The 24,160-nt window shown below is 45.4% G+C and overlaps 1 protein-coding gene across 3 annotated transcripts in view; it reads right to left on the bottom strand.

Annotated features, from left to right (window-relative positions):
* GGA2 (golgi associated, gamma adaptin ear containing, ARF binding protein 2) overlaps positions 1 to 18,509 on the bottom strand; it is a 33,753-nt gene extending 15,244 nt beyond the window's left edge. The window contains exons 1-10 of one of the 3 annotated variants that reach the window (XM_045849132.1): positions 18,338 to 18,509; positions 10,637 to 10,855; positions 10,050 to 10,134; positions 8,963 to 9,038; positions 7,976 to 8,074; positions 5,920 to 6,043; positions 4,816 to 4,919; positions 3,481 to 3,561; positions 2,804 to 2,941; positions 284 to 365 (exon numbers count right to left, since the gene is read on the bottom strand). In XM_045849132.1, the coding sequence (XP_045705088.1) occupies positions 284 to 365; positions 2,804 to 2,941; positions 3,481 to 3,561; positions 4,816 to 4,919; positions 5,920 to 6,043; positions 7,976 to 8,074; positions 8,963 to 9,038; positions 10,050 to 10,134; positions 10,637 to 10,855; positions 18,338 to 18,428 (1,099 nt within the window). In that variant the 5' untranslated portion in view covers positions 18,429 to 18,509. The remainder of the gene's footprint in view (positions 1 to 283; positions 366 to 2,803; positions 2,942 to 3,480; positions 3,562 to 4,815; positions 4,920 to 5,919; positions 6,044 to 7,975; positions 8,075 to 8,962; positions 9,039 to 10,049; positions 10,135 to 10,636; positions 10,856 to 18,337) is intronic. The other 2 variants (XM_045849134.1, XM_045849133.1) reach the window with 2 other exon arrangements.
* Between the last annotated feature and the right edge of the window lie 5,651 nt (positions 18,510 to 24,160).

Below are 24,160 nucleotides of genomic sequence, written 5' to 3' on the forward strand. Positions count from 1 at the left end.
TTCTTCAAGCTATCAGCAATATCTTCTCTTTCTTCTCTTACCCTCACACTCAATCTACGTGGTACATTTCTTCCCCTTCCTATGCTTTCAGACCAACTGCTGATTTGCTCAAGGCTAGATTCTTCTAGAAAGCAGTACTAAGTCAACTGAGGCCATGTCTTTTTAAGCCCAACACTATAAACCCCAAAGTCCATTTTGCCTTGTTCCTGGCACCACAGAGGCACAACAGGAAGTAGCATGTCTGCTTGCATGCTACCTGCACCGAGAGAAAAAGAACCATTACCTAGTGCGTCGTCATCATCAATGGTGTCACCTGCCAGCCGGAACAGGGTGGGCCGCAGCTTCTCACACCTCTCATATACAGCCTGGGAAATAGAGCTCAGTTCACCACATACCGAGGACCCATGGGGAGCCCGGGGCCTTCCTAAGTAAGTAGCAGGGCCTGTGCTTCATGAGTTCTCCTTAATCAGCCCCAAATTCATGACTGCAGCTTTGAAGTAACATGGCAGTTACCGTTTCGAAAATAGTTTAGGTTACAATTATATGGGAATTTTTTAAGACAATAAGTAAATGGGCGATAGGATCTTAGCTCAGAAAGAACCCACCACATCAGTGTACAGCATTCTCTTCTTCAAGTTCCCTCCCCTTGCCTTGGCAAGAACAGTTTTAGCAATGGATGACCACCACCCTGCCCCCACCATGGAAGCCTGCAGCAACTCCCCATCCAACTGCTGTCCAATGCCAATTTTCCCTTTACAGCAACACTCCCTCCCATGATTGGCCCCACCCCCAACATCTGAGAAATCTCATCTCTGGCACCACAGGGAGAATGCTCCAGACAATTACACCATCCACATATTGCTGAGGAGGAGATACAGCTTTTGCACATCTCAAGCTTCCTTCCCTGCAAGGGAGCTCAATTAACTAAGTTAATACTCGAGCTCCTCTCCCTGGGGCTGGTGAAATAATATATCCAACAGGTGAGTCTGGAAGAGGAAGCAAAAAGGAACCCCTTCTTCCCACTTTGCTCTTCTCCTTTTTGTTTTCTGTTTTTATCACTTTGCTTGTGAGTGCTACCTGCTTATAGTATATGGAAGTCCACTTTCAGCCCTGCTCCTACCTGATCTAAGTGTTAAAGAAGAAACCCCTGGTGGGAAAGACAGTGGTATGTCAGAAACATCCTAGGTGGCAGGTAAACCTGACTGATTCTAGGGTTCAGTATCAGGAAGCCACTGGCCAATACTTATTTGCCACATTTTCCAATCGCTTTTATCCATCATAAAGATGAAGTTTTCTTTCCTGCTGTATCTCTGTACCTCATAGCTGGCTATTATCTTGGCTGGGGAAAAACCATACTGTTTAAAAGAGCAATGTGCCAACCCTCCTGAGAATCTGGTACAGCTATGGCAGGTTAGTAAAAAGGAAAATTCCCTGGCAAGTGGAATGTGGAAAATTGAGATAGATGACTAAAATGAAGGGCTAGAATGGCTGAACAATTAATTAACAGCCAGCTAATAAATTGCAAGACCCTACCCTCCCTAACTGAAGATGCCTAAGAGCAGATGGTTTAAACCATCACAGGGAGGTAGACAACAAAAACCAGACAGATCCACATGAAACCAAGAAAGAGGTAAAACTGACCAGAAAATGACCATGGACCCTACTACATGCTCATTTCAATAGATCAGAGCACACAAAACGGCACACCTGAAATATAACGAATATTCTGTTGAGAGCCTCCACTGGGATATCCCCTAAAATTCCCACCTACAGAAAACAGATAAAATGCTCAGGACAAAGAACACGAGCCCATGCTCTTCTTTGAGCACGCCCAAGCCCCACTTTCCTCAGGTACGTACTTTGCTTCTTCTATCCTAAGCTCTGAGGCTCCTGACAAGACTTGCACCCAGGGGAGCAGTGGACAGCAGCAGCTTGTCCTAGGCTCGCCCTGAATCCTGTCTGCAAGGACTCTTCTTTTGCCTCACTGTCCTAAGCTTTAATAAATTCACTTTCACTTTCACCTGGACTAGTGTCTTAAATTTTTCGCTTCAGGAGTCAAGAGCCTGGAGCTTGCCTGACACGCACAATGTCCCGGACTGTGCCAAGGCAGGGGCACCCCCAATGCAGAAGTGGTCTGGTAACACCACCTCACCACAGATCAGTTTTGTAGTGTCTGCCTGGCCCGGGCTCCTAACACTTCTGAGCAGTTCCCTCCAGCTACAGAGGAAGACCAGCACAGGTTTCTCTGTAACTGCCTAGTCGCAGTCACAGCTGACTGACCCAGGTAAATACATGAGTCACACTAGCCAAATAAATTTTTCTCTCAGGAATTTGGTAATGGGAAAGACTAGTTCATTTCTGCTAGCCTCATAAAATAGAAGGACAGGTAAACTTTCTGAAAGGTCTCTTCTGTGTGGTGAAGCATAAAAAACTAGAATGTAGAGAAGGGCACAAAGCAGAGCTCCAGACAGACTGAGTGGGCCACTCAGCAGGCAATGGTGTATCAGATATGACGTCAAAACACCAGGAACGACAACCAAAAAAAGGCAAATTCAACTTCAAAATTAAAACCTTTTGCTTCAAAATACAGTTCAAACAGTGAAAAGACAGGAGAAAATTGTCTGATAAGGGACTTGCATCCAGGACCTAAAGAATTCTTGATTGTGGAGATGGCTGCACAGATGGATACATCAACACACATAAAAGTACACTATAAATATGTGTGATTTTCTAGTATGTCGATTATACTCAGCTATTCTTAAAATTTTTACTTATTTACTTTTTTATGTTTAGAGAAGAGTACCTGCAGGGCCTCCTGGTCTGGTGGGGCCTGCCCCGGCCTGCGGTACCTGCTCAGCATTTCCTGCAGCACCTTCACATGGCTCCGCACTTCCTCCACAGCACTGACTCTCTTGCATACCTTCTCTGATCGCTCCTGCTCCTTTGGGAGGAAGGAGAGGATGGCAGTGAGGGGCAGAGCCCTAGGTGAAGCCTGAACAGGGAGTGAGAAGTGCGTACTGCACTGTGGAGAGCAAGCTCAGGGAAATCACTAAACAGTGAGTGGAGGGAATGTTCACTCAGCAGGGAAAGAAAGTCCTCAAAGCCAGGGTTCCTGCAGAAGACAGTGCAGCTGGGGGCCTAGCAAACCCCTACTTTGTACCATCAGCCATAACTCTCTAAAAAACAGATTCCCAAAGCTGGACTCTGTCCACACAATAACTGTCACTGGGACAGAAAATGATGCCTGTGAAATGCTTTGTACTCCTGAATGGAAGCATTTGGAAAGCACATAGTGTGGTCCCTGCTTCCATTCACCACCTGCTGCCCTAAGGGATCCCATGGCTGTTCGGCGGCTCAGACTAGGAGACCACCTTCTCCCCAGTGGCCTGGGGATGCGTCTACACCATCACATGTGCACACACACACTGTGCAGCTCCTGTACAAGGCTGGTTCTGCAGAATCCAGTGGAAAAACACCCACCTCCTTGACCAAACTCTTGATCAGCCGGTTTGCAGCCCGTAGATCCTCAGGGTGGCTGCTTTTCAGAAGCCTTGATAGAAGCTGAAGGTGAACAGAAAGAGAAGAAGCTAATCCCCTCTGTGTCAAATGGCCAGTGTGTGGCATCAGCAATAGAAAAGTTAATGCTAACAATAGGAGCCCATATATTTCATATGCATATTCTGACCAAATCCTTGCAGTCACACAATCATATACTATCACTATCTCCACAGGCACTAGTTTCAATAGGGTAGGAAGGTGGAGAACAATATTTGGCAAAGTCTGGAGACACTTCAGTTGTCACAACTAGGGATGCTACTGGCATCTAGTGAGTAGAGTCCAGGGATGCTGTAAACACCCTACAGTGCACAGAACAGCCCCAATAAGAAAACTATCTTGCCCAAGTGTCAACAGTGTTGAGTTGTCCTGAATGATGGACTCTACATTGTAACAGACCTTGGTGATGTGACTCCCAATGCCCAGCAGAACAACTAGCACATAGGAGTCACTCTATCTTTGTTGAATGGATGGCAGGAAAGATGGGGACACTGAGCCCCAGATTGTTAAGCAGCTTTCCCAAAGTGACTCAGGATTCCTCTCTTTCTCAGAAGTCCATGACCTACCTCTTCCCTTGCTCCTACTACCCTGTGCAACTGTAAGGAACCAGCAGGAGAGGAGACAGAAAGAAAGGCACCAAAACCTAGCACAGCCCTGCTCATGTGCATACAGGGATGCATGGCCACTGAACACATGGATCCAAGGGGACAAAGGTACAGTTGGAAGGCAATGGGTACCACAGAGAGACACACATGGCCTGGAGTTTTCCTAGCACAATATTTAACAGGCCTTGTGCATGAGGAAGACCAGAAATGACCCAAAGCACTGCCACCACTGATTCTCTAGGGTTACCCCAGGTCTTGGCCTGAGTTTTGACCACCTTCCTTCACTTCCTCCTCTTTACTGATGTCTGAGGATTCTGGGATGCAGTAGTAAAAGAAAAATGGGTGGGAGCAGGCTTACTGGCACTAAAAAGACCTGAACCAACATACAATGGACTATTTCCTCCCCCAAATCTTCCCCAATACCACACACACTGCATATGACCAACCATCCACACTACAGAAAATATCTAGACCTTATGCTATTTCACTCATAAAAACCTGCTCCAGAAAGAACCCACTAGCCCCCTTACCATGTTCTCCCACACTTTAGTTCAAGGGTTCAGAAGACATTCCAGGGATATCTGAAAGGAGTCCCTAAAGAAGGGGTCTGATTAGGTTCCAGGTAGGCCACCAAGGTCAGGGAAGAGCTCCTTACCTTTGACTTTTCTTCGTCAGCATCAAAGATGGAGCTCTTGGGCCAGGGAGAAGGTGGAGGCAAGATTTTATCCACCAGTAGTTTAGGATCTTGCTTTATGATTCCTGAAACATGCAATTCATGAAGTGATGATACTGATATGGGTACATTGACTTCAGCAGTATAAACCTGTATAGACCTTGGTTCCTGATGTCGATCTAGGAAACACTGTCAATAGCTTTAATGAATAAACCCAGGGTATAATCCACATCCTCCCTCCAGAGAACCCAGGGAACCAGCACAAAGACATCAGAGCCTACTGAGAGCAGAACCAGAGCCTATGGCTAGTGGTAAATGGGCTCTAGGATGTAAAAATATTGATCATTTTGTGCAGATACATTATCTCAGGGCCCAAAAAGTAGAGTGGGATCCCTGACACTCCTAAAAACACTGAGTACATGTGACAGAGGAAAACAATCCATCCTGAATCTGGTTCCTATCTCTACAGAGCCCAAGGGAGAGGGAAAATGGACACCCAGCTTCCACAGAGGACACAGAAAGGCATGGATAACATACAAATTCATAACTTTGCAAGTGAATATAGAACCTCTGGAGGTGTCAGTGTCTGTGTCTCTGTCCATCTCTGTCTCTCATAAGTCCAGGGATACAATGCCTGCCTAAGACTGAGGTCTAGTCAGAGCAGAGATGATGACACCACTACTGAGTAAAAACTAAGAATGGACCGCCTATTGTCAGGAAAAACAAGGGAATAAGACCCTTTCTGAGGTACCGACTAAAGAAAGACCTTGCGCTAAGAGCGAAGCAGATATTGAGAAAAAATCTAGCAAATCAGCCCCCACCCTAAACACAAGCTAATGTTGGAGGAATCTGAAGTCTGGTGTAGCAAGGGTAACCACAGCAACAACAATCTCAAACCCAGCTTGGCTTCTGCCCACCAGAAGGAAAGGTTTGCCCATTTCCAGATATTGGAAATTACTTGTTTCAGTCTCTTCTGTCCTATATAAGATGTCCAGTTTTCACAAAAAAATTCTAAAGCACACAAAAAAAGAAAAAAGAAACAAGTACTATGAGAAAGGCAATGCAGTATGAGTAATGGAGTCAGACCTTGTTTCTTCAGCATCTGATAAGCATCTCGGATTTTAATGTCTTCTGGAAACCAGACTGTCCAACTAAAGAGTATTTCTATGACTCTTTCTTTAACTTTGTCTGTGGTCCAGGATCCCAGGTACTGAAAACAAGCAGGAAGGATAATTACAGATCTGAAAGGGATTTAGTAGAACACCAAGCCCACAGTAGTGCAAAAGAGACAGCTGCTGAGGCCCAGAGAGGCAACCCCCGGAAGGTTGGTTGAAAGCTGAAGCACAGCAAGAGGTCAAATCACCTAGCACAAAACTGAGGGCTCTTTCTGGCTTTCAAGAGATCAAGCTCGAAAACAGCTAAAATTAAAACCCACCATATACTGGCCTAGGTTAGAGTCACTGGGAACATTCATTTTTTTAAAGATTTTATTTTTTTTTTAATTTTTTTTGAGAGAGAAGGAAGGGAGAAAGAGAGAGAGAGAGAAACATCAATGTGCGGTTGCTGGGGGCTATGGCCTGCAACCCAGGCATGTGCCCTGACTGGGAACCGAACCTGCGATGCTTTGGCTCGCAGCCCACGCTCAATCCACTGAGCTACACCAGCCAGGGCATAACATTCATTTTTTAACTGGAACAAGTGTGAATAATAAAAGAATATGTTTGAACTTTATCTCCAGTTCCTGGCACAGAGTTTCAAAAACCCTTGCAATTTCCTGAGTGATAGGAATCTTTTGTTATTCACAATAAGCCCCCTTGGACCTTACCTGAGTTTACGCTAACCACTCAGGGTGGGCACTTAGTTTCAAGGTAGGCAATAACTATGCCAGAAAGACCAACCATGTCACTAGAGGGTTGGAATTTACAGCCTTATTCAACCCCCAGTGGGGGGCATTGAGGGCTGGAGAGTGAGTACAATCACTTGGCCAATGATTTAATCAATTGTGCCTACATACTAGAACTCCAGGTAAAAACTCTGAAACAAAGCTCACAAAGCTACCTGACTGAACACACAGATGTGCTGGGAAGGTAATGTGCTTGGATTCCACAAGGAAAGGCATGTAAGCTCTGCTTCCCTTCTTCTTAAAACATTGGCCTGTGTATCTCTTCCATTCATATCCTTTATAACAATAGTAAGTACAGTGCTTTCCTGTGTTCTTTGATTCTTTCTGTTGAATTATGGAACCTTGTAGAGGTGGTCATGGGAACCCCCAAATTTGTAATTGGTCAAGCAGAAGAGCAATGAGACTCATGGCTGATGTTTAAATTAGGCGTAGTCAGCCCTGGCTGGCATAGCTCAGTGTATTGAGCACGGGCTGCGAACCAAAGTGTCGCAGGTTTGATTCCCAGTCAGGGTACATGCCTGGGTTGCAGGCCATGCCCCCCAGCAACCGCACATTGATATTTCTCTCTCTCTCTATCTCCTTCCCTTCCCTCTCTAAAAATAAATAAATAAAATCTTTAAAAAAAAGAAATGTAAGTTTAAAAAAACAAATGAATGAATGAGTAAATAAATAAATAAATAAATTAGGCGTAGTCTAGGTATGACTGAGTCCTGAACATGTAGGATCTGCGCTTAGCTCTGGGTAGTGAGTGTCAGGACTGAACTGAATTAAACTATAGGACATTAAGCTGGTATCAAGAGAACTGTTGCTGGGAAGCAGCAAGGCTCCATCCATGTCAGTTACCCAAGAATGGCAGAGCTAAGACAGGTGCTAGGAGAAACGGTATGGAGCACATGGCAAGAGGTGATATGAAACTTAATGTCACACCTGATTATTTCTTGCTGTCTCTGTCAGGAAACCTGTGCTCTAAGCTAGAGTTCCTCATCCCCTCTATGCCACCCATCCAAAGACCATTTTTAAATGGAGAATAATTTGAAGATGCTAACAGGGGAAGGCAGGGATCAGCAAGGTCATCCTAGACCTTGGAGAAGAAAGCTTTCCCATGCAGGGCTTCCTCTCTCAGCTCCCTCTCAAACCTGAGGCAGGCTGCAGGGGCTGTCCTGGAATGGGCCTGCCTTTGGAGTTTAAAGGCTGGGCCAGGTGCAGTACAGTAAACAGGGCCAAGACCAGTGTACCCACCTTTGGGGACAACACTTTGATCAGCTCATTCAGGAAGCGGAACTTGGCAACCTCCCTGTGGAACTTCTCTCCACAGTGGTTCACACATGTCTCCAGCACCTGCACAGACCCAGGACTCCCATGAGAATGGGGAAATCAGTGGCTCCAGGCTCATCTCACATCTGTTGAGCACTTGCTGGAACCAGGGCTAGTGTTTACTTAGGACTATGAGGACACTGAAGTTTGGGAGAAGGGAGAACATTTTCAGATGTTTTTTAAAAGCACATATTTGATCTTACTGTATCTGACAGGTCTGTGGCCAGGAAACAGGTCAGTGAGTTATGTACCCTGAGGTCACCCCACCTTTGAAGGAGGTCACCCCACCCTCACACAAGTGAGCCCCTTCCCCTCAGAGACAACATTTGGTATGTAAGTCCTGTGAACTGCCAAGCCACAGGATCCCTACTGGCATGCAAGTGGGACCTACACATGTTTTCTTTGGTCCATACTACTGTTTAGCATTTCAAATTAGTTACCAACATCAAACATTCAGAAAATTCATATAAAAATCTAGACTTATGGTTTCTCCTGAAAAACAGGGAGTCCTAACAACTACGGGTCCAAAGTCATGCCTGACAATAGCTAGCTGGTGCCACACTGCAGCCATCCTCCATTGACTGGGCATGTGGTCTCCATGACTGAGATCCTTACCCAGTGGCTCACTCGTTTATGTCACCAGTCTGGCCCTGTGGGCACTGAACTTGTCAGGCCTGGACTATAAAGGGCAAAGGGAAAAAAAACCTTCCTTTCCTTCTCCCAAAGTGGGCTCAGTGCTGCTCCCTAGAAACAAACCTAGGGTGGGGCAATCCGAGCCCAACCTCCCTGTGGTCTGCTTTCTCATAGCCAGTGAGATGCGCCTTTCAGGCTCCCCACCACACCAAAATGGGACTGGGGCCCAGCTCTCTCTGGCTGCAGGACAGGAGAGCTGAGGCTACAGGTCAAACTCACCGTTAAGGCATAAAGAGCTTCTTTCTCTTGTGGAGACTGGATCTTGTGGGCCAGCAACCAGGGTGCATGGATGGGGCTAAGGAGAAACAAAGACAGAGGGAGTCTGCTTGGACAGGAAAAAACTAACCAGTCTGATGAAGTGTGCTCCATAAACTCACCCCCCTTCCAGGAGCTCTGGTCCCACAGCAGAGATGGACTGTGACTGGCATGCAGCCCATTCACAAGCCTCTGAAGGAGGCCAAGCCCCACCTATCTTTCCTGTAACTGCTGCTGTCCAGAGCATATCACCCTCCCCAGCCCACCCACCCCTAAACTCCAAGCTGAGCAGACAGATCCAAGCCTCTGGGTAGCTAGGTCGTGAGCAGCACACACCCCGTTTGTTGTCAGATAAAGACTAGAGTAGACAATGTGATCAAACTTTCTGCCCATTTCTCAATGCTGAATAGTCAGTAATATGCAGATTAAACATCTGGGTCCTGGCTCAAGTGGCTCAGCAGATTGAGTGCCAACCTGAGAGCCAAAGAGTCACTGGCTCAATTCCCAGTCAGAGCACATGTCTCGGTTGCAGGCCAGGTTTCCCAGTGTGGGGCGAGCAAGAGGCAGCCATACATTGATATTTCTCCCCCTCTCTTTCTTTTTCCTTCACTTCCCCCTCTGTCTAAAAATAAACAAATAAAATCTTTTTAAAAATCTGGATTCTTCATTTCCTACTGAGACACTTTGAAAACCAGAATTCAACACAATTTTGCCTTTTTCCTGCTTCTTCTGAAGAAAGGTTACATTTAAATTATGGAAAATACACTGATCTATTTCATATTGCTAACTCTATCTATAACATTCAGGTCTCCTAAGTGTCAGTGTTTCTTTCATAAGACTATTTAACATTTTTAAAAATAACTGCCAGTTATAAAATGACTATTTTGCTTTTTTGAAAGCCACATGAATTTGCTGTAACTATAAAACTAATGTTCTCAGTAGGTCATGGATGGAAAAACCAAAGAAAGCCTAGCTGTCAAACAGTCCAAAGACAAAACAGCGTGCACTTAGTCTGAGGTACCCACAGAGTCAAGGGTGACAGTCATCTTACCCATTGGGATCAGTGTTCACCTGGTCACAGAAATTCTGGATAGCTGACCAATCCTGTTCTGACATGCTTGGGTCTGTGGCTTTATCTGCCAAGTAAATAAATAAAATTAAAGAAAACATAATAAAAAGAAACATAGACCTCTTCCCCCCAAAAGTAAATATAACAGCTAAAGACTATGAAATCACACCTCTAGGGGATCAGACAGTTGAAAGGAATAGGACCACACTTGTGCTGTCACCACGTACCATATGACATGGCCTCAATGAATATTTGCTGACTAAATGAATGGGCATATTAGTTGACAAGCTATAGCCCTGAAAGGAGCTCCATTTCCGGTGCAGGGGTCGGCCTTTGAAGGCCTTCTTCACACCCCTCGTCAGGTAGGAGTCTCCCATGGTGGCCCTACAATGACGATGGGCAGGGGCCAGCACATGGGAGGCTGCTTGTAAGTTTCACAGCCATGTGACAAAAGGACAAGAACATACTAAGGCTCTAGGTGACTCTAGTTGGTCATCCCACCATCTCCTTAAAAGCAATACCCCTAAATCTAAGCCTTAGCTTCCTGAAATCCTTTCTGACCGTCTTACGTAAGAAGCTTCTCTGTGTGTTGGCATCTTGTCCAAAATGACCAGAAGACATCTCCTCGCCTTCACTCCTCATAATGCTGTCCCTCTCTGCTACTGTATACATTCTCAGGGACCCCGATCCAATTATGCTAGGGTCCTCCATCCAAACAGTCATACTTAGATGAAATGAGGACATTGCACATTGAAGGGCATCAGGGCACAGGCACAGACAGGAGATACCTGTAGCAGGAGGGATTATCAGAAACCTAACATGAGACCACAGCCCACTGAAGGAGGGGCAATGCTCAATCTCCCAGGAATCCGGGGTTGTATGTATCTTTCCCGGCTGGATGGTAGCAGTTTATTCTTCTCCTCCTGCTGCTACTGCAGAGAAAACCTATCCAGCAGCCCAACAAGGATGCCCACCCATGTGTCCCCACCCCCAGACTGAACCAGGCCACATTCCCTTACAAAGGAGTTCCTGAGACTTTCTTCATAACACTTTCCCTCCTCCCCTCTGTCCAGATCATCCATGCCTACCAGCCTCTCCAATGAGCATCTTACCGGTCCTGACAGAGAAGCTCTTTCAAACTCTTCAAACAGGCTAATTCTGAGAGTCAGATTTCTGATGTACTTAGATGTTCAAGGACCATCTGAACTTCTGTCTGAATTCCGTCCCCAAAACCTCCACCCCTACTCTTCCAGCTGCTGTTAATTCTCCTCCCTTTGATTACTCAAGACTCAATGGCTAACAAGAGTTCAACTTTTCCTTAATGCAGTCACATTCATGTCTCCCCAGCTCAACAGTGAGACTTAAAGGTCATGTAATCACCGATCTTCTCACCCATGAATGCCACTCTAAGTGAAAAAGAAGGTGACACAGGAAGCGAAGGAATGGGATTATCAATTTTTATATATCTCTCCTCTTTTCCCCCCCTTAAAGCTCTTCCCCCATATCCCACCTCTCAAAATCCTGTCTACCCTTTGAGTTCCAATTTAAATGCCCTTTGCCCTGGCTGGTTTGGCTCAGTGGACTGAGTGCCAGCCTGTGAACCAAAGGGTCCCTGGTTTGGTTCCCAGTCAGGGCACATGCCTGGGTTGTGGGCCAGGTCCCCAGTAGGCAGCACATGAGAGTCAACCACACATTGATGTTTCTCTCCCTCTTTTTCCCTCTTCCTCCCCCTCCCTCTAAAAAAATAAATAATTTTTAAAAAATAAAATAAATGCCCCCTTCTTCATGAAGGTGCCCTTGCTCTGTTTTCTCCCACCACAGAAAACAGAAGCTGTCTCTTTCTGTTACTCGTCTAAAGTCCCACATTCTATCTGTCCCTACCCCTTTTTTAAAATTTTACCTACTTATTTTCAGAGAGAGGGGGAAGAAGAAAGAGAAACATCAATGTATAAGAGAAATATAGATTAGTTGCCTCTCTTACCCCCCAACAGGGGACCTGGCCAGCAACCAAGGCATGTGCCCTGATTGGGAATCAAACTGGAGACCCTTCTCTTTGCAGGTGCTGAATCCACTGAGCCACACCAGACAGGGCACTACCTGCCCCCCTTTTATGATGGAGATTGCTAATTCAGTCTTTTATCACTTACATGTCCTTGGGTTCTCTAAGCCTGTTTTCTCAACTATAAGGTTAGGAAATACCATATTTTGCCATGTATAATGTGTACGTTTTTGTCCAAAATTTTTAGGGGAAAATAAGGATGTGTATTATACATGGGTAGTACTAATTCTGTATCTATGTAAATGTTTTTAATTCTTTTATTCATGTTTATGTGTTAAAAGTGTAACTCCAGAAAGCAATAATATCTGTATGTAAAATAATATCCTGGAACACAATAATTGGTTTTGTTTCTAAATATAAATAAATAAATAATTGAATTTAAAAAATCAAAGCAAAAGGTTTTTTGCCTCAAATTTTGGGCCAAAAACGTGGGTGTGCATTACACACAGCAAAAATATGGCAGTGCCTTCCTCAACAAATAGTCATGAGATTTAAAGTAAATAGTGTCTAAAGTGATCAGTACAGTAGCAAAGATTAAGTAATCAATAAAGGATTGATTACTTGAAAGGACTGATTACTTAAAACTGATTTTAAGTAAATCAATTAAGTATTCGCTTAATCTTTTTTAACGTACAATCAATACTTCTCTTTAAAAAAATTTTTTTTGAGAGAGAAACATCAATTTGTTGTCCCACTTATTTATACACTCCTTGTTTGATTCTTGTATGTGCCCTGACCGGGGATCGAACCTACACCCTTGGCATATCAGGATGACGCTCTAACCAACTCAGCTACCCAGCCAGGGCAAGGATAGCTAAATTATCACTTATCTTAACACACAGCCTTGGCCTTTTCCTTTAAAAATATGTACACGTGCCTTATTATACCTAAAGAGAATAAAACTAAAGACAGGCATATATTCCCACAGAGTTTAGTACAATGCTTTACCCATAAGTACAAAATGAAATAAGTACTCATGAAATAAAGTATTTAAAGCAATGATTCTCAGAAAATCTGATTAAGGGGGTCTGAGTCGTCTAAAATAATTCTTTGTTATTAATCCTTCATGAGGTTTCGGTTCACTACAAGGTCAAGACTGACACCTCAAAGGCATTCAGCACTCAACACATGATGGACCTAAAGGCAGAGAAGAGCAGGCAGGCCTCAGCACACCTGAAGATAGAGCCCTCAGCAGCCTGCCCTGCAGCCAGGTGAAAAGAGTACCAACAGCTTTTCCAGAGAAAGGAGAAGAAACTGCTGTGAGGCTAAGCCATGTCCCAAACCCTTACCCAAGACCAAGCAGCTGGAAGATCTATAAAGTGTGAGCATTTTTTTTCTTTGTATCATGAAGACCCACTCAAGGTTTGTTATAACCCCAAATAACAGTAATAATCATAGCTGCCTTCTTGAAGAACTCACTGGGGACCAGACACCATGCTGAGTGTTTTCGAAGCATGCCTCACCATTTTACATGTGAAGAGACCTGCCCAAACACAAAGCTAGAAAACAATGCGAACTATAATTCAGTCCCAGGTCTGCCTGACTCCAGGGCCCAAATATTCCTCACAGTAAAGTCTTCACTTCCTTGATAAAGTAGGACATCTTTGGCAACTAGTTTCCTTGCCTTTCTTGCCACTAAGTTATCAGCTCCCTAAGGCAAGATCTGTATCATTCACCTTCCAGCACCTAAAACAGTCACTGGCACAGATATTTACTAAATGAATGATTCATCTTTTGCTACACAGTTTAGCCAGTTGGCTGGACATATTGCTGACCACAGGAGACGGCCATTCTAGTTCTGAAATGACAACTCCCAACACATAATCCCAGCCTGCGAGCTAATTCAGAAGCCTAGAGCAGCTCCAGAGAGCCTGACCCCCAGAGGGCAAAGACTAGGTCTGAATGGGCCAAAGCAACTGCCCAGGTTTGCTGATGCCAACAATCCCAAGGAGTGGCCTGGGGCCTGAGCAGGCATGGTCAGAGAGTAACTCACAGAACCCCCAACCTGCTCCTCATCAGGGTGCTGAGAATGGCTACCCTGCCACCAAAGTGGTTTATTTACTTGGCATTTGGGTAGGACAAGTTAAAACACTACTGCCAGTTTTGCTTAATAAAAGCAAGGTTTGTAGGAATTTCAAGAACTCCAGCTGTGAGTAAAAATGGCTCATCCTAGAGTGACTAATACAGAAGCAAAATCATCTCCCACCAGCTGCCACCCAAATGCTAGTGTCATGCCTCTGGCCTGCTAGAAGCAGCCTGTGCTATAGGGGAGCCCTGAGGCTGTGGGATAGCAGCCACCTGAAAAAACATTTGCAAATCAATCCATCAACAGTACTCACTGCATAGGGGACCCTTCTGCAGGAGATGCACACTGAACCCTCCATTCCAGCAGTTATTCAACAAGCACATGCTGAAGGCCCAAGACCCATCACAGGGAAATCCCATGTGGGCTCCACAACAGAGAACGAGCTCAGCCCCTAAGAAGCTCAGAGATATAAATTCATGAAATCCAAACACTCCTGATTCCCAAGGGAGGCATAAAAGTGGAGCTGGGAGAAAGACAGGACACAGCACCTGGAAGTAGGCCCAGGTGGAAGCGATTCACTGAGCAATGTACTTGAAGCTACTGCCTCCCTATCCGTACTACCAGGGTTAGAATCCCAGAGATCCAGAGGAACGGGTGTGTTTGTAATAGCATAAAACAGGCAACAACCTAAAACACCCACTACTGGGGCCTGGTTAGCCAAACTATAGTACACCCACACAACAGGGCATATGAGACTTTTCATTAACAGGAACGAGGCAGTTACAGATACGGTCATGTGAAACACTGACCAAAACAATCCAAGTGTGGGAAAGCTCAGAATGTACATAAATTGCTTCGTGTATTTTTAAAGCAGGAGCTTCTGATAACAGCTTCCTGATGATCCTTTGGGGAACTATTCCTCCCCTATTCTAGGCCCAATCTTCCCCCCTTCCCCCACCCCTTAATCCTATATGGGTTAGTTTTCTGCTACTTGCAACTAAAAAGACTAAAGCCAGGCACTATTCTAAGTGCTTCATGTGTATTATTTCCTTTGCTCCTCATGACCTAAGAGGGACGTGTTTTTACTATTATTCCCCTCTTGGAAACATAGCTGCCTTGCCTGATGAGGCAAGGTCTGTCAGCAATCTGACATGAGCAGTCCTCAGACCCCACCTAAAGTGACTTCATTCTCCATCCAGCCTAGACTCAATGCAATCCTTCAACAACACTGCTCTCCTTGCCATATCAACCTCTCTACCCGCTCGTCCTGCCGCTTTACCACCTCCCCACCAACATCCCCCAGCAAAGCTGGTTTGACCATAGTTCACCTTCTCTGCTCCTGAGTTAGGGGCAGGCAGGCAGGATCACAGGATCTCAGGTGGGGAGGGGAGAGGTGATCCTGCCCCTATCCCCCAAGGGACATCTGGCAATGCCTGGAAACATGTTTTGTTCACTGGGAAAAGGGTGTGTATTGGTACCTAGTGGGAAGAGCCCAGGGATACCACTAAATGGCTACAATGCACAGTACAGACCCGCACAACACAGAATTATCAGGCCCAAAATGTGCTGAGGCTGAGAAACCTTGTTCCCAAGTGACCAGGTGGACTCCCTTCTGTTTCTCTTACCAGCCATTCCCAAATGTCCCCACCTTCCTCAAACTCCCTCAGTCCCTAATACTAAGTGGGAGGTTGGGGAGGTTGTTACTAACAAACTTATTTGCATGTCCATTGTCTTTATCTCCTGTCCCAGACAGTCAGAAAAACAAAAGGTACCTGTCCTCTCTATGTCACCCCTTTCTGCTCTAGCTCTGACCTTCAGCACCTTTAAGTGCCTTTCCAATAACTTGGACACTGGACCTAGAATTCAGGAGGGATAGTTCCCCCAAAGAAACATCAAGCAGAGAGGCGCTCGCTCATTGGTGCCCCTCTCAAGACCTCTACTTCTGAATTCCCTCTGGCTATTATTATCTTTCCTCCATTTCACATTCAAATACCATTTAAAAAAAAATAAATAGTTATAGCCCTGGCTGGCATAGCTCAGTGGATTGTGGGCTGCGAACCAAAGCATCGCAGGTTCGATTCCCAGCCAGGGCACATGCCTGGGTTACAGGCCACAGCCCCCAGCAACCGCACATTGATGTTTCTCTCTCTCCCTCTCTTTCTCCCTCCCTCCCCTCTCTAAAAAAATAAATAAAATCTTTAAAAAAATAAATAAATCATTAAAAGCTTTACTGAAAAAAAAAATAGCAAAAGCTTTACTTGAAAAGGGAGGTGGGGAATGGTGGCCAGAAGTTATACCTCCCCACAGATTAATTCTGCCTGGCCTGAACTAGACACACTTTGTATGTCAAAGTACTTGCCAGCTTTTAAAAACTCAAAAGATTTCACATAAAAATACAGGTTCTAGCTCTATATGAAAAACTGAAAGATCTAGCAACGTTGGGACTCCATAGGCCTAAAATAGGAGGAGCTGAAGAACTGCCTTGGGCAGTCACATTCCTTCTTATCTCTTCCAGAGTCAGTGGAGCAGCACTTGCGGTTCTCTGACCCAGCCCACTTGACCTTTCTGCAACTCCAGCCTAAGCCTACTGTTCTCCATTGCCTCCTAATATCTCTGTTCCCACCATTTGGTAACTCCCAGCTTCCACCTCTTCCAACCCCCATATCTGCTTCTCCTTTCATCTTCAGGCTGCTTAGCCTATCTGCTTCTTAAATGATGAGGTTCTCCATGCTCCTTCTGCGAGTCTCTCTCTGCACAAGCTCACTGCCAATGAACTGAAGATTCCCAAGCTGACCTCCAGCTCTTACCAGATCTGGGGTTGACCAACTACCTACTGAGAGAGCATCTTTCCAACTGTGTCTAAAGCACCTCAAACTCCATTACTCAACTGTCCCCTCTTCCCTAAACCAGCTCCTCCTCATAGGTGAAGCATCTGTAATCAACCAGTTATCAGAGCCTGAAACCTGGGATCCATTCTAGATTCCTCCAGGTCTCTGCCTCTATTCTAGAGCATCAAAGCTGTTTGTGCCTGCTAATTATTTCTACTCTCCATCCCAAAGCCTTTGTCCTCCTACTTGAGCCCCTCAGCCCTACCAGAAGAGCTTTTAATCTCTTCCTGCCTTAAATCTCATCTGCCTAACCAGTTCAGCTCCATATGGCTGCCGGTGATGCTTTTAACAGATGTACATGATCACAAACTCTAAGGCTGAAACTTCCACTCCTGCCCCCACACCAAGGGCAGCAGACAAGCCCCTTAAAGAGCTTGTCCCAGCCAGCTGCGAAGCCTTGTTTCCAGACTCTCCAGGTTTTGGACTGCAGCAGTACTGACCTACTCCTTCCCAGAATGCTCCAGCCTCCGGTTCCCCCAGCTTTTGCACATGCCGTTTCCTCTCTGAAATGCTGTCACCTCCACTGTCTACTCAAGTGCTATGTCCGCTGAGACAAACTCCAGAAAAAACAAACCAAATTCTACTACTGCAGGTTAAACAAATGCGCCCCTCTGCCCATTATAAAAACAAGCTGCTGTTGTTATAGGCTTGGGCCCACTACAAACTGTCTTCGGATGTGAGGACACTGTGCCATGCATCTCTTTGCCCAGCACCTAGAAGAGCCCAATACAAGAAGGGCATTCCTTAACCTCTCTCTCAACTCCTCCTGGGTAACACGGGGGCAGTAACTCTCCTACCGCCACGACTGGTGTCAAGTTTACAGGAGGCGACTCTACACAGAAGCAGTGAGCCCATTATGAACACACGTACACAAAAAAAGGACTTGTTTTGACATGAAAGACGGCAGCAAAGACCTTCCCAGCTCCCGAGAGCGGAGGAGGCTGCTCATTTTGCACGACAGTGTCTCCTAATCATCCGCATTTCCAAAACCGGGTGAACGACGGTAGCCGTATCTCGGCATGTTACTGAGCATTAGCAACGGCTGAATAAGTGGGTGGCACAGTTCCGAGCACTAAAGAAAGGCTCAATAAACGTTAGTCATTCCGCGAATGCTTCTGCGCCTGGCCTGGAAAGTGGACATGAGTCCAGTGCCAGGGCTCCGCCCGCTGCCCCGCGGACCGCACGGGCTCAGCTTCCGGCCTAGGCCCCCGCCGCGGCCAGCCTCAGAGGAAAGGCACAAGGAAGCGGGAAGCCAGGCCTCACGAGCGGTGCAGGGCCCGCGGGCCCGGCTACTCACTGAGCCACAGCTCCAGCGCCGCCGCCCGCCCCGGGAACCCCTCGGCGAACTGGGTTGCAGCCCCCGCCGCCATCGCCTCCGCTTCCGCCATGCGGCAAGAATTGCTCCGAAATGCGCAGTAGCGCTAGCTTTAAGCCGCCGTTCGGCTCGCTAAAGTAGCAGACGCAGCAGCCGCGGGTCCGCACGTGACGAGGCGGGGCCTGGTGCAGACACGCCCGCCAGTCAGACTTCTGCTACTGCGCTGGGCGGGCCGCTGCCTCACCTAGGCGTCAAAGGGGGACGAAGCCCGTCCAGCCAAACTCCCAGGGTCAGCGCTGTCCGGTCTTTCAGAAATAGGCCTGCCAGATAAAACACAAGACGCGCATGGTTGAATCTGAATTTCAAATAACGAATAATTCTTTTAGCACTTTTATTCAGGAGGGTTTTTCCTGACAGTTTTCCCTGGAATGACACGCCCTGCTTCCCTCCTTGTTCTGCTTTATTGCCTTCATAACACATTACACTATCAACTAAATGTTTACTTATTTTGTTAAGGGATAATTCTCCTCCCCCTCAAAAAAAGTCATGGTTTTCATACACTATAAAATGAATACGTGTAAAATATATTTTCATTAACTTTTAATGCAGGAACCAAGATGTTATCATCTATTCATCAGAGGTCAAAGGGACAAATTTATACAGAATAAAGAAATGTTGTACACCCTGGCTGGCATAGCTCAGTGGATTGAGCTCGGGCTGTGAACCAGGTATCACAGGTTCGATTCCCAGTCAGGGCACATGCATGGGTTGCAGGCCACGGCCTCCAGCAACCGCACATTGATATTCCCCCCTCTCTCTCTCTTTCCCCCTCCCTTCCCTCTCTAAAAATAAATAAATAAAATCTTAAAAAAAAAAGAAAAAGAAATGTTGCAATAGATGAGCAAGTGGGCACAAAACAAGCATTTCTACCAGCAGGGCAGAACAGCAGGGCTGTTCATCCAGCAGATAGAATTAACTTGCTTGTCTTGCCCTGGCAAGTGTGGCTCAATGGCTAGAGCACCACCCTAAATATCAAAAGGTCCCTGTTTGATTCCTGGTCAGGTACTAGAGGCAACCAATGGGATGTTTCTCTCCTTCCCTTTATCCCTCCCTTCCCTCTCTCTAAAATAAATAAAATCTTTAAAAATAAAAAAATAGCAATGGGCTGTTTGTCAGTCACCTACAACTAAGGAGTTATAAGGTATCTCCGAGACACTGAAAGGCTAGGGAGTTGAATGGCATGCTATCTAGAACATGCATAATTTTCCTTTGAAGCACAAATTCTTCTCTATACTCCATTACCATTTCAGTCCACTAATATAAGCAGGGACTTCATTTTGCACACATCTATATCCCCAGTATCTAGAATGTGCCCAGTATACAAGTGCCAATATTTGCTGAATGGCCAAGAGAAGGGTGGAAGCAATAAGAAGTAGCTGCAGGACTTCAGGTTCCATCCCTACCCCAAATAAAGATACACATTTGCTGTGCTATTTCAGCTCCAAAATAAGCCTAGCCATACATATCTCCATCTGACAGATTGCCACCAAAAGCATCCTTTTATACAGAAATTATTATGAAACTGCTGCTAAATAACAAGCAACTGAGGTGCTTACGATGTTCCAGGTTCTGGGCTAGACCTTTTACAGTTATCTTAGTAAACTTGGGCTGCTATAACAAAACACTATAGATTGGGTAGTCCAAAACACATTTACTTCTCATAAGTCTGGAGGCTGGAAGTCCAACATCAAGGTGCTACAGATGTGGCTCTGTTTTGCAGAGGACTGACAGCTTTCTTGCTCTGTGCTCACCAGGTGGAGGGAGAGTGCTGGTCTCTTCCTCTTATTAATGGTACCAATCCCATCATGAGGGCCCTACCCTCATGACCTCCTCTAAACTTAATTATTTCCCAAAGCTCCCCCACCTCTAAATATCATCACTTAAAGGTTAGTTTCAATATATGGACTTTAAGAGGAAATGTTCAGTTTATAATATTATTCACTAGGGGAAATTTTGTATTTAAATAAAAACTATGCATTGTCTATAGCACAACCTTCTGTAATCTGATTGTGGTTCTTGGGAATTACACCTCTGTAAATGGTGTATAACAGAATGCAATGGAAATCATTCTTGTCTAATGACATGCAAATGAATTGTCCCAGGAAGACACACCCCTCTCCCTGTGAAAAGCCAGTTTTGCCTCCGTTTGCCTATTCATTTCAATATCCCTGATCTATAAATGTGTCTGTTCCTTGGATTCTCTTTGGAATGTGTTGTAAAATCTCACCAGTTTCTTCATTCATGAGTTAAATAAATCTTTAACACATATTTATTTGTCTCTTGAAAATTCTGTCAACGTAAGAAATACCTAAATAAAAATTCTCATGTAAGAATTTTTGATGAGTTTATTTGAGCCAAACTGATGACAATTACCAGGAGGCAAAACTTCAACAGATGGAAAAAATGCACCAGAAAATGGCAGTTTTGCACCTTATTTTATACATTACAATCAAAAGAAGATGCATAAGGTGGTTATATGAAATCTATTGGTGATAGATTAGGAAGAAGGGAGAAAGCAAAGTGGGGGCGGAGGGGAATGTCTGGGATTGGGTAAAAAGTAAAATGGGCCTTTCCCAGTGTGGCTCAGTTGGTTGGAGCTTCGTCATGTAACCAAAAATGAAGGGTTCAATACGCAGTCAGGGTGCATGCCTACATTACAGGTTTGATCCCCAGTCTGGGCATGTATGATCAGGGCACAAAGGGAGGCAATCAATAGATGGTTCTCTCTCATATGGCTGTTTCTCTCTCTCCCTTCCTCTCTCTCTAAAGCAATGAAAAAAATGTCCGGGGGAAGGTATTTTAAAAAAGTAAAATGATAGACACATGCTTTCTTTACATAGGTGGGCACAGGATAGTTAACAGTCAACAGTTAACTTGATAACATAATAATAATGAGGGGGGTTGTGGTTGTGCCAGAAGGGTTCAGAAAAAGGGAAGTTACTTTTGAAATGGGGTATTGAGCTAGAAGTCCCCCAAAATGGAGAAGTCACCCACTAACCTGGCTTGGGAGATGGGAAAGCTTACCACACCTATGAGAGAAGCAGAAAGCCCCACAAGAGGCAGGAGGCTTCACCAGACATAGTGTTACGAACAGTGGGGGACAAGATACTGTTACCAAATTGACCCCTCCTCCCCCAGGGTCCCTCTGTACTATATTTGCCTTGCCCGCTGCCCTTAGGAATTATGGTTCTCAATGCTAGAGTTTGGTAAAAAGGAAAGGAACTATTTATTCAAAACTTATACAGATTTAGAGTCATGGCAGAATGTCATTGTTGAAAACCTCAAAGTTTCTTAAAACATCCACAAACACACTTAGTCCTTCCTTTCCCACTTTGCCCAACCAGGCCAGTCAGGGGTACCATTTCTCAGGAAAAACAAAATAGAAGTCTGTGGCTCAGCTAGCTCCTGGTTCTTCCCAGTAACTGGTGCTCAGCTGGCAGGCCTTCCGGAGTTTCCAGCCTTGATCTCCAGTTCTTAATCCAAAGCCATGTGGCACCTTCTCATGGCCCACCAGCAAGAGTCTTTTCACCCCTTTCCTTCCCACAATGTCTCTCCTGCATTCTTCCAAACTGCTAAGAGAGAGCTCTGTATTCCTGCTACACCTTGCATTTCTGCTTCCTAAGCTGTGTGGTCAAGAGAGCCTCAAAACTGCATGGTTAGTCCTCCCAAACCACGTGGTTCCAACCTGATGTGGACTCTGGCCAGCAGTGTCGGCGGTGTTGTGGCTGTGATGAACAAATTCACATGGACTGCAGAAGCCCGGTGGAGAAAAGGGACAACACAGCCACTCTCTGAGTGAGAGAGTGCCCCAACCCTTGCCTGGACAGGCTTTTATTGCTTTCTAGTAGCATTACATCAAAGAAGGTTCTCATTCATTATGCTCAGGTTTACTTTAAGTAATTGCTTCTTACAGATAACAAAGAAAAGAATGTTGCAATGCAAGGGAACAATGAAAGTGATTGATCTGGTTATACTTCGTCCTTGGGACTGCTTAGTATACACTTTAGGGAGTTGCTTCAAAGATATACATTAAACATCTGCTGTCTTAACTCAGGGTGAGGAAGTTTTAGCAAAAGCAAGCCTCAAGGCAGCCTAGATATAATGCAGGCCTGGTCCCCCATGGGAGAGCCGATCTGTGGGCCTGGCTCCTGTGTGCCACCTCACGCCTGTAGGTTTTCTGAACCAGGGCTGAGATGCATTAGCCATTGCCACTCGGACTGGTTCCCTATACCAACGCACATGGTTGCTGTGCCCAGGTTTAAATCCTCGCTCAAATCTTCCTCTGCAACCCCACTTCTGACTCCTCCCACAATCCGCTACACCTGCCAGCACTCCTGTATTTTTCCAGCCTTTCTGGGCTGCCATAGTAAGTCCGGGCAGGTGTGGCCCTGCAGCGTGGAGTGAACAATCTCCAAGCTCTCACACTGGCGCTGTAAGGGGAGCTGCCTTCCAGTTACAGCAAGGGTTAAAGTCACTCCTGTCTCCCTGGCTCAAAGTATGGCCACAGCTACCTAATATATCTACGAAGCTAGCTAGCTATTATAGATATGTAAAATAACTATTTTTGCATATCAGTATGAAGCTGGCCAACTGTCAATATGCAAAATAATTCTCAATGGCCCTGCTCCATGTGTCCCATCCCTCAGTCCAGACTTGTGGGGTGGGGATATCCTAAATTTTTATATTTCCTGGATACTCTGAGTTATCGATCCCATTGCAAATCCTTCATTTGGGGGCCTCTGGCCATACCCTATTACAATAGGGAGTTTGGAGTGAATATTTAAGCATGGCATCCATTCACACTCTTGGCCATGCAAGTTGAAAGGATGCAGAAGGACCCCCACTGGCCTGCCATGAGGAGGTGCCACACAGTTTTGGATTAAGAGCTGGAGAACATGGTGACATGGCTGATTGTATGGCATGGGGATTGAGGGACTTGCCTAGCCGAGCATGGATTACTGGGAGAAGCCAGGAATGCTGAACTGAGACTGGAGGAATGCTGAGCTGTGTAGTTCTATTTTGTTTTGTTCTTTTCCTGAAAGACAGTACCTCTGACTGGCATATTTTGAAAACTGGCCTGATTTTACAAAAGGGAGGCAGGAGTGTGTGTATCTGTGTGTGTGTGTGTGTGTTTGTGGGTATTTTAAAGGGAATGGGACTTATTGGCAGAATTCTGCCATTATTCTAAATCTGTATAACTTTTATTTTTTTAAAAAATTTATTTATTTTTAGAGAGGGGAGGGGAGGAAGAAAGAGAAGAAGAGAAACACCAGTGTGTGGTTGCCTCTCACACACCTCCTACTGGGGACCAGGCTTGCAACCCAAGCATGTGCCTGACTGGGAATCGAACTGATGATCCTTCAGTTTATAGGCTGGTGCTCAATATACTGAGCCACGCCAGCCAGGGTGAAATCTGTACAACTTTTAAATAAACAATGCCTTTCCTTTTCACCTAACTCAGGCATCAGGAGTTATCTTTTCAGTGATGGGCAAGAAAGCCCCCAATCTGTTTCAGAACTGCATAGCCCGACATTCTGCTACACTTTGACATTCCAAAGCGTATGTTATCACAGATGCAAAGAGACAATAGACAGACTCAAAATTAAGGTAAAGATTGACTTTTGTCAAGGAAGATTCTAGCCTAGGACATGACTACCCACCATTAACTGCTTTTAGTTAAAAATTTTCATTTCAGATCATGCTGTGTGGTTACTTTGGTCTCTGAGTTTGTAAGGTGGCCATGTG

This window comes from Phyllostomus hastatus, unplaced genomic scaffold, assembly GCF_019186645.2.
Source record: "Phyllostomus hastatus isolate PE091 unplaced genomic scaffold, TTU_PhHast_1.1 phas_contig_64, whole genome shotgun sequence".
In the NCBI taxonomy this organism is placed as follows: Eukaryota; Metazoa; Chordata; class Mammalia; order Chiroptera; family Phyllostomidae; genus Phyllostomus; species Phyllostomus hastatus.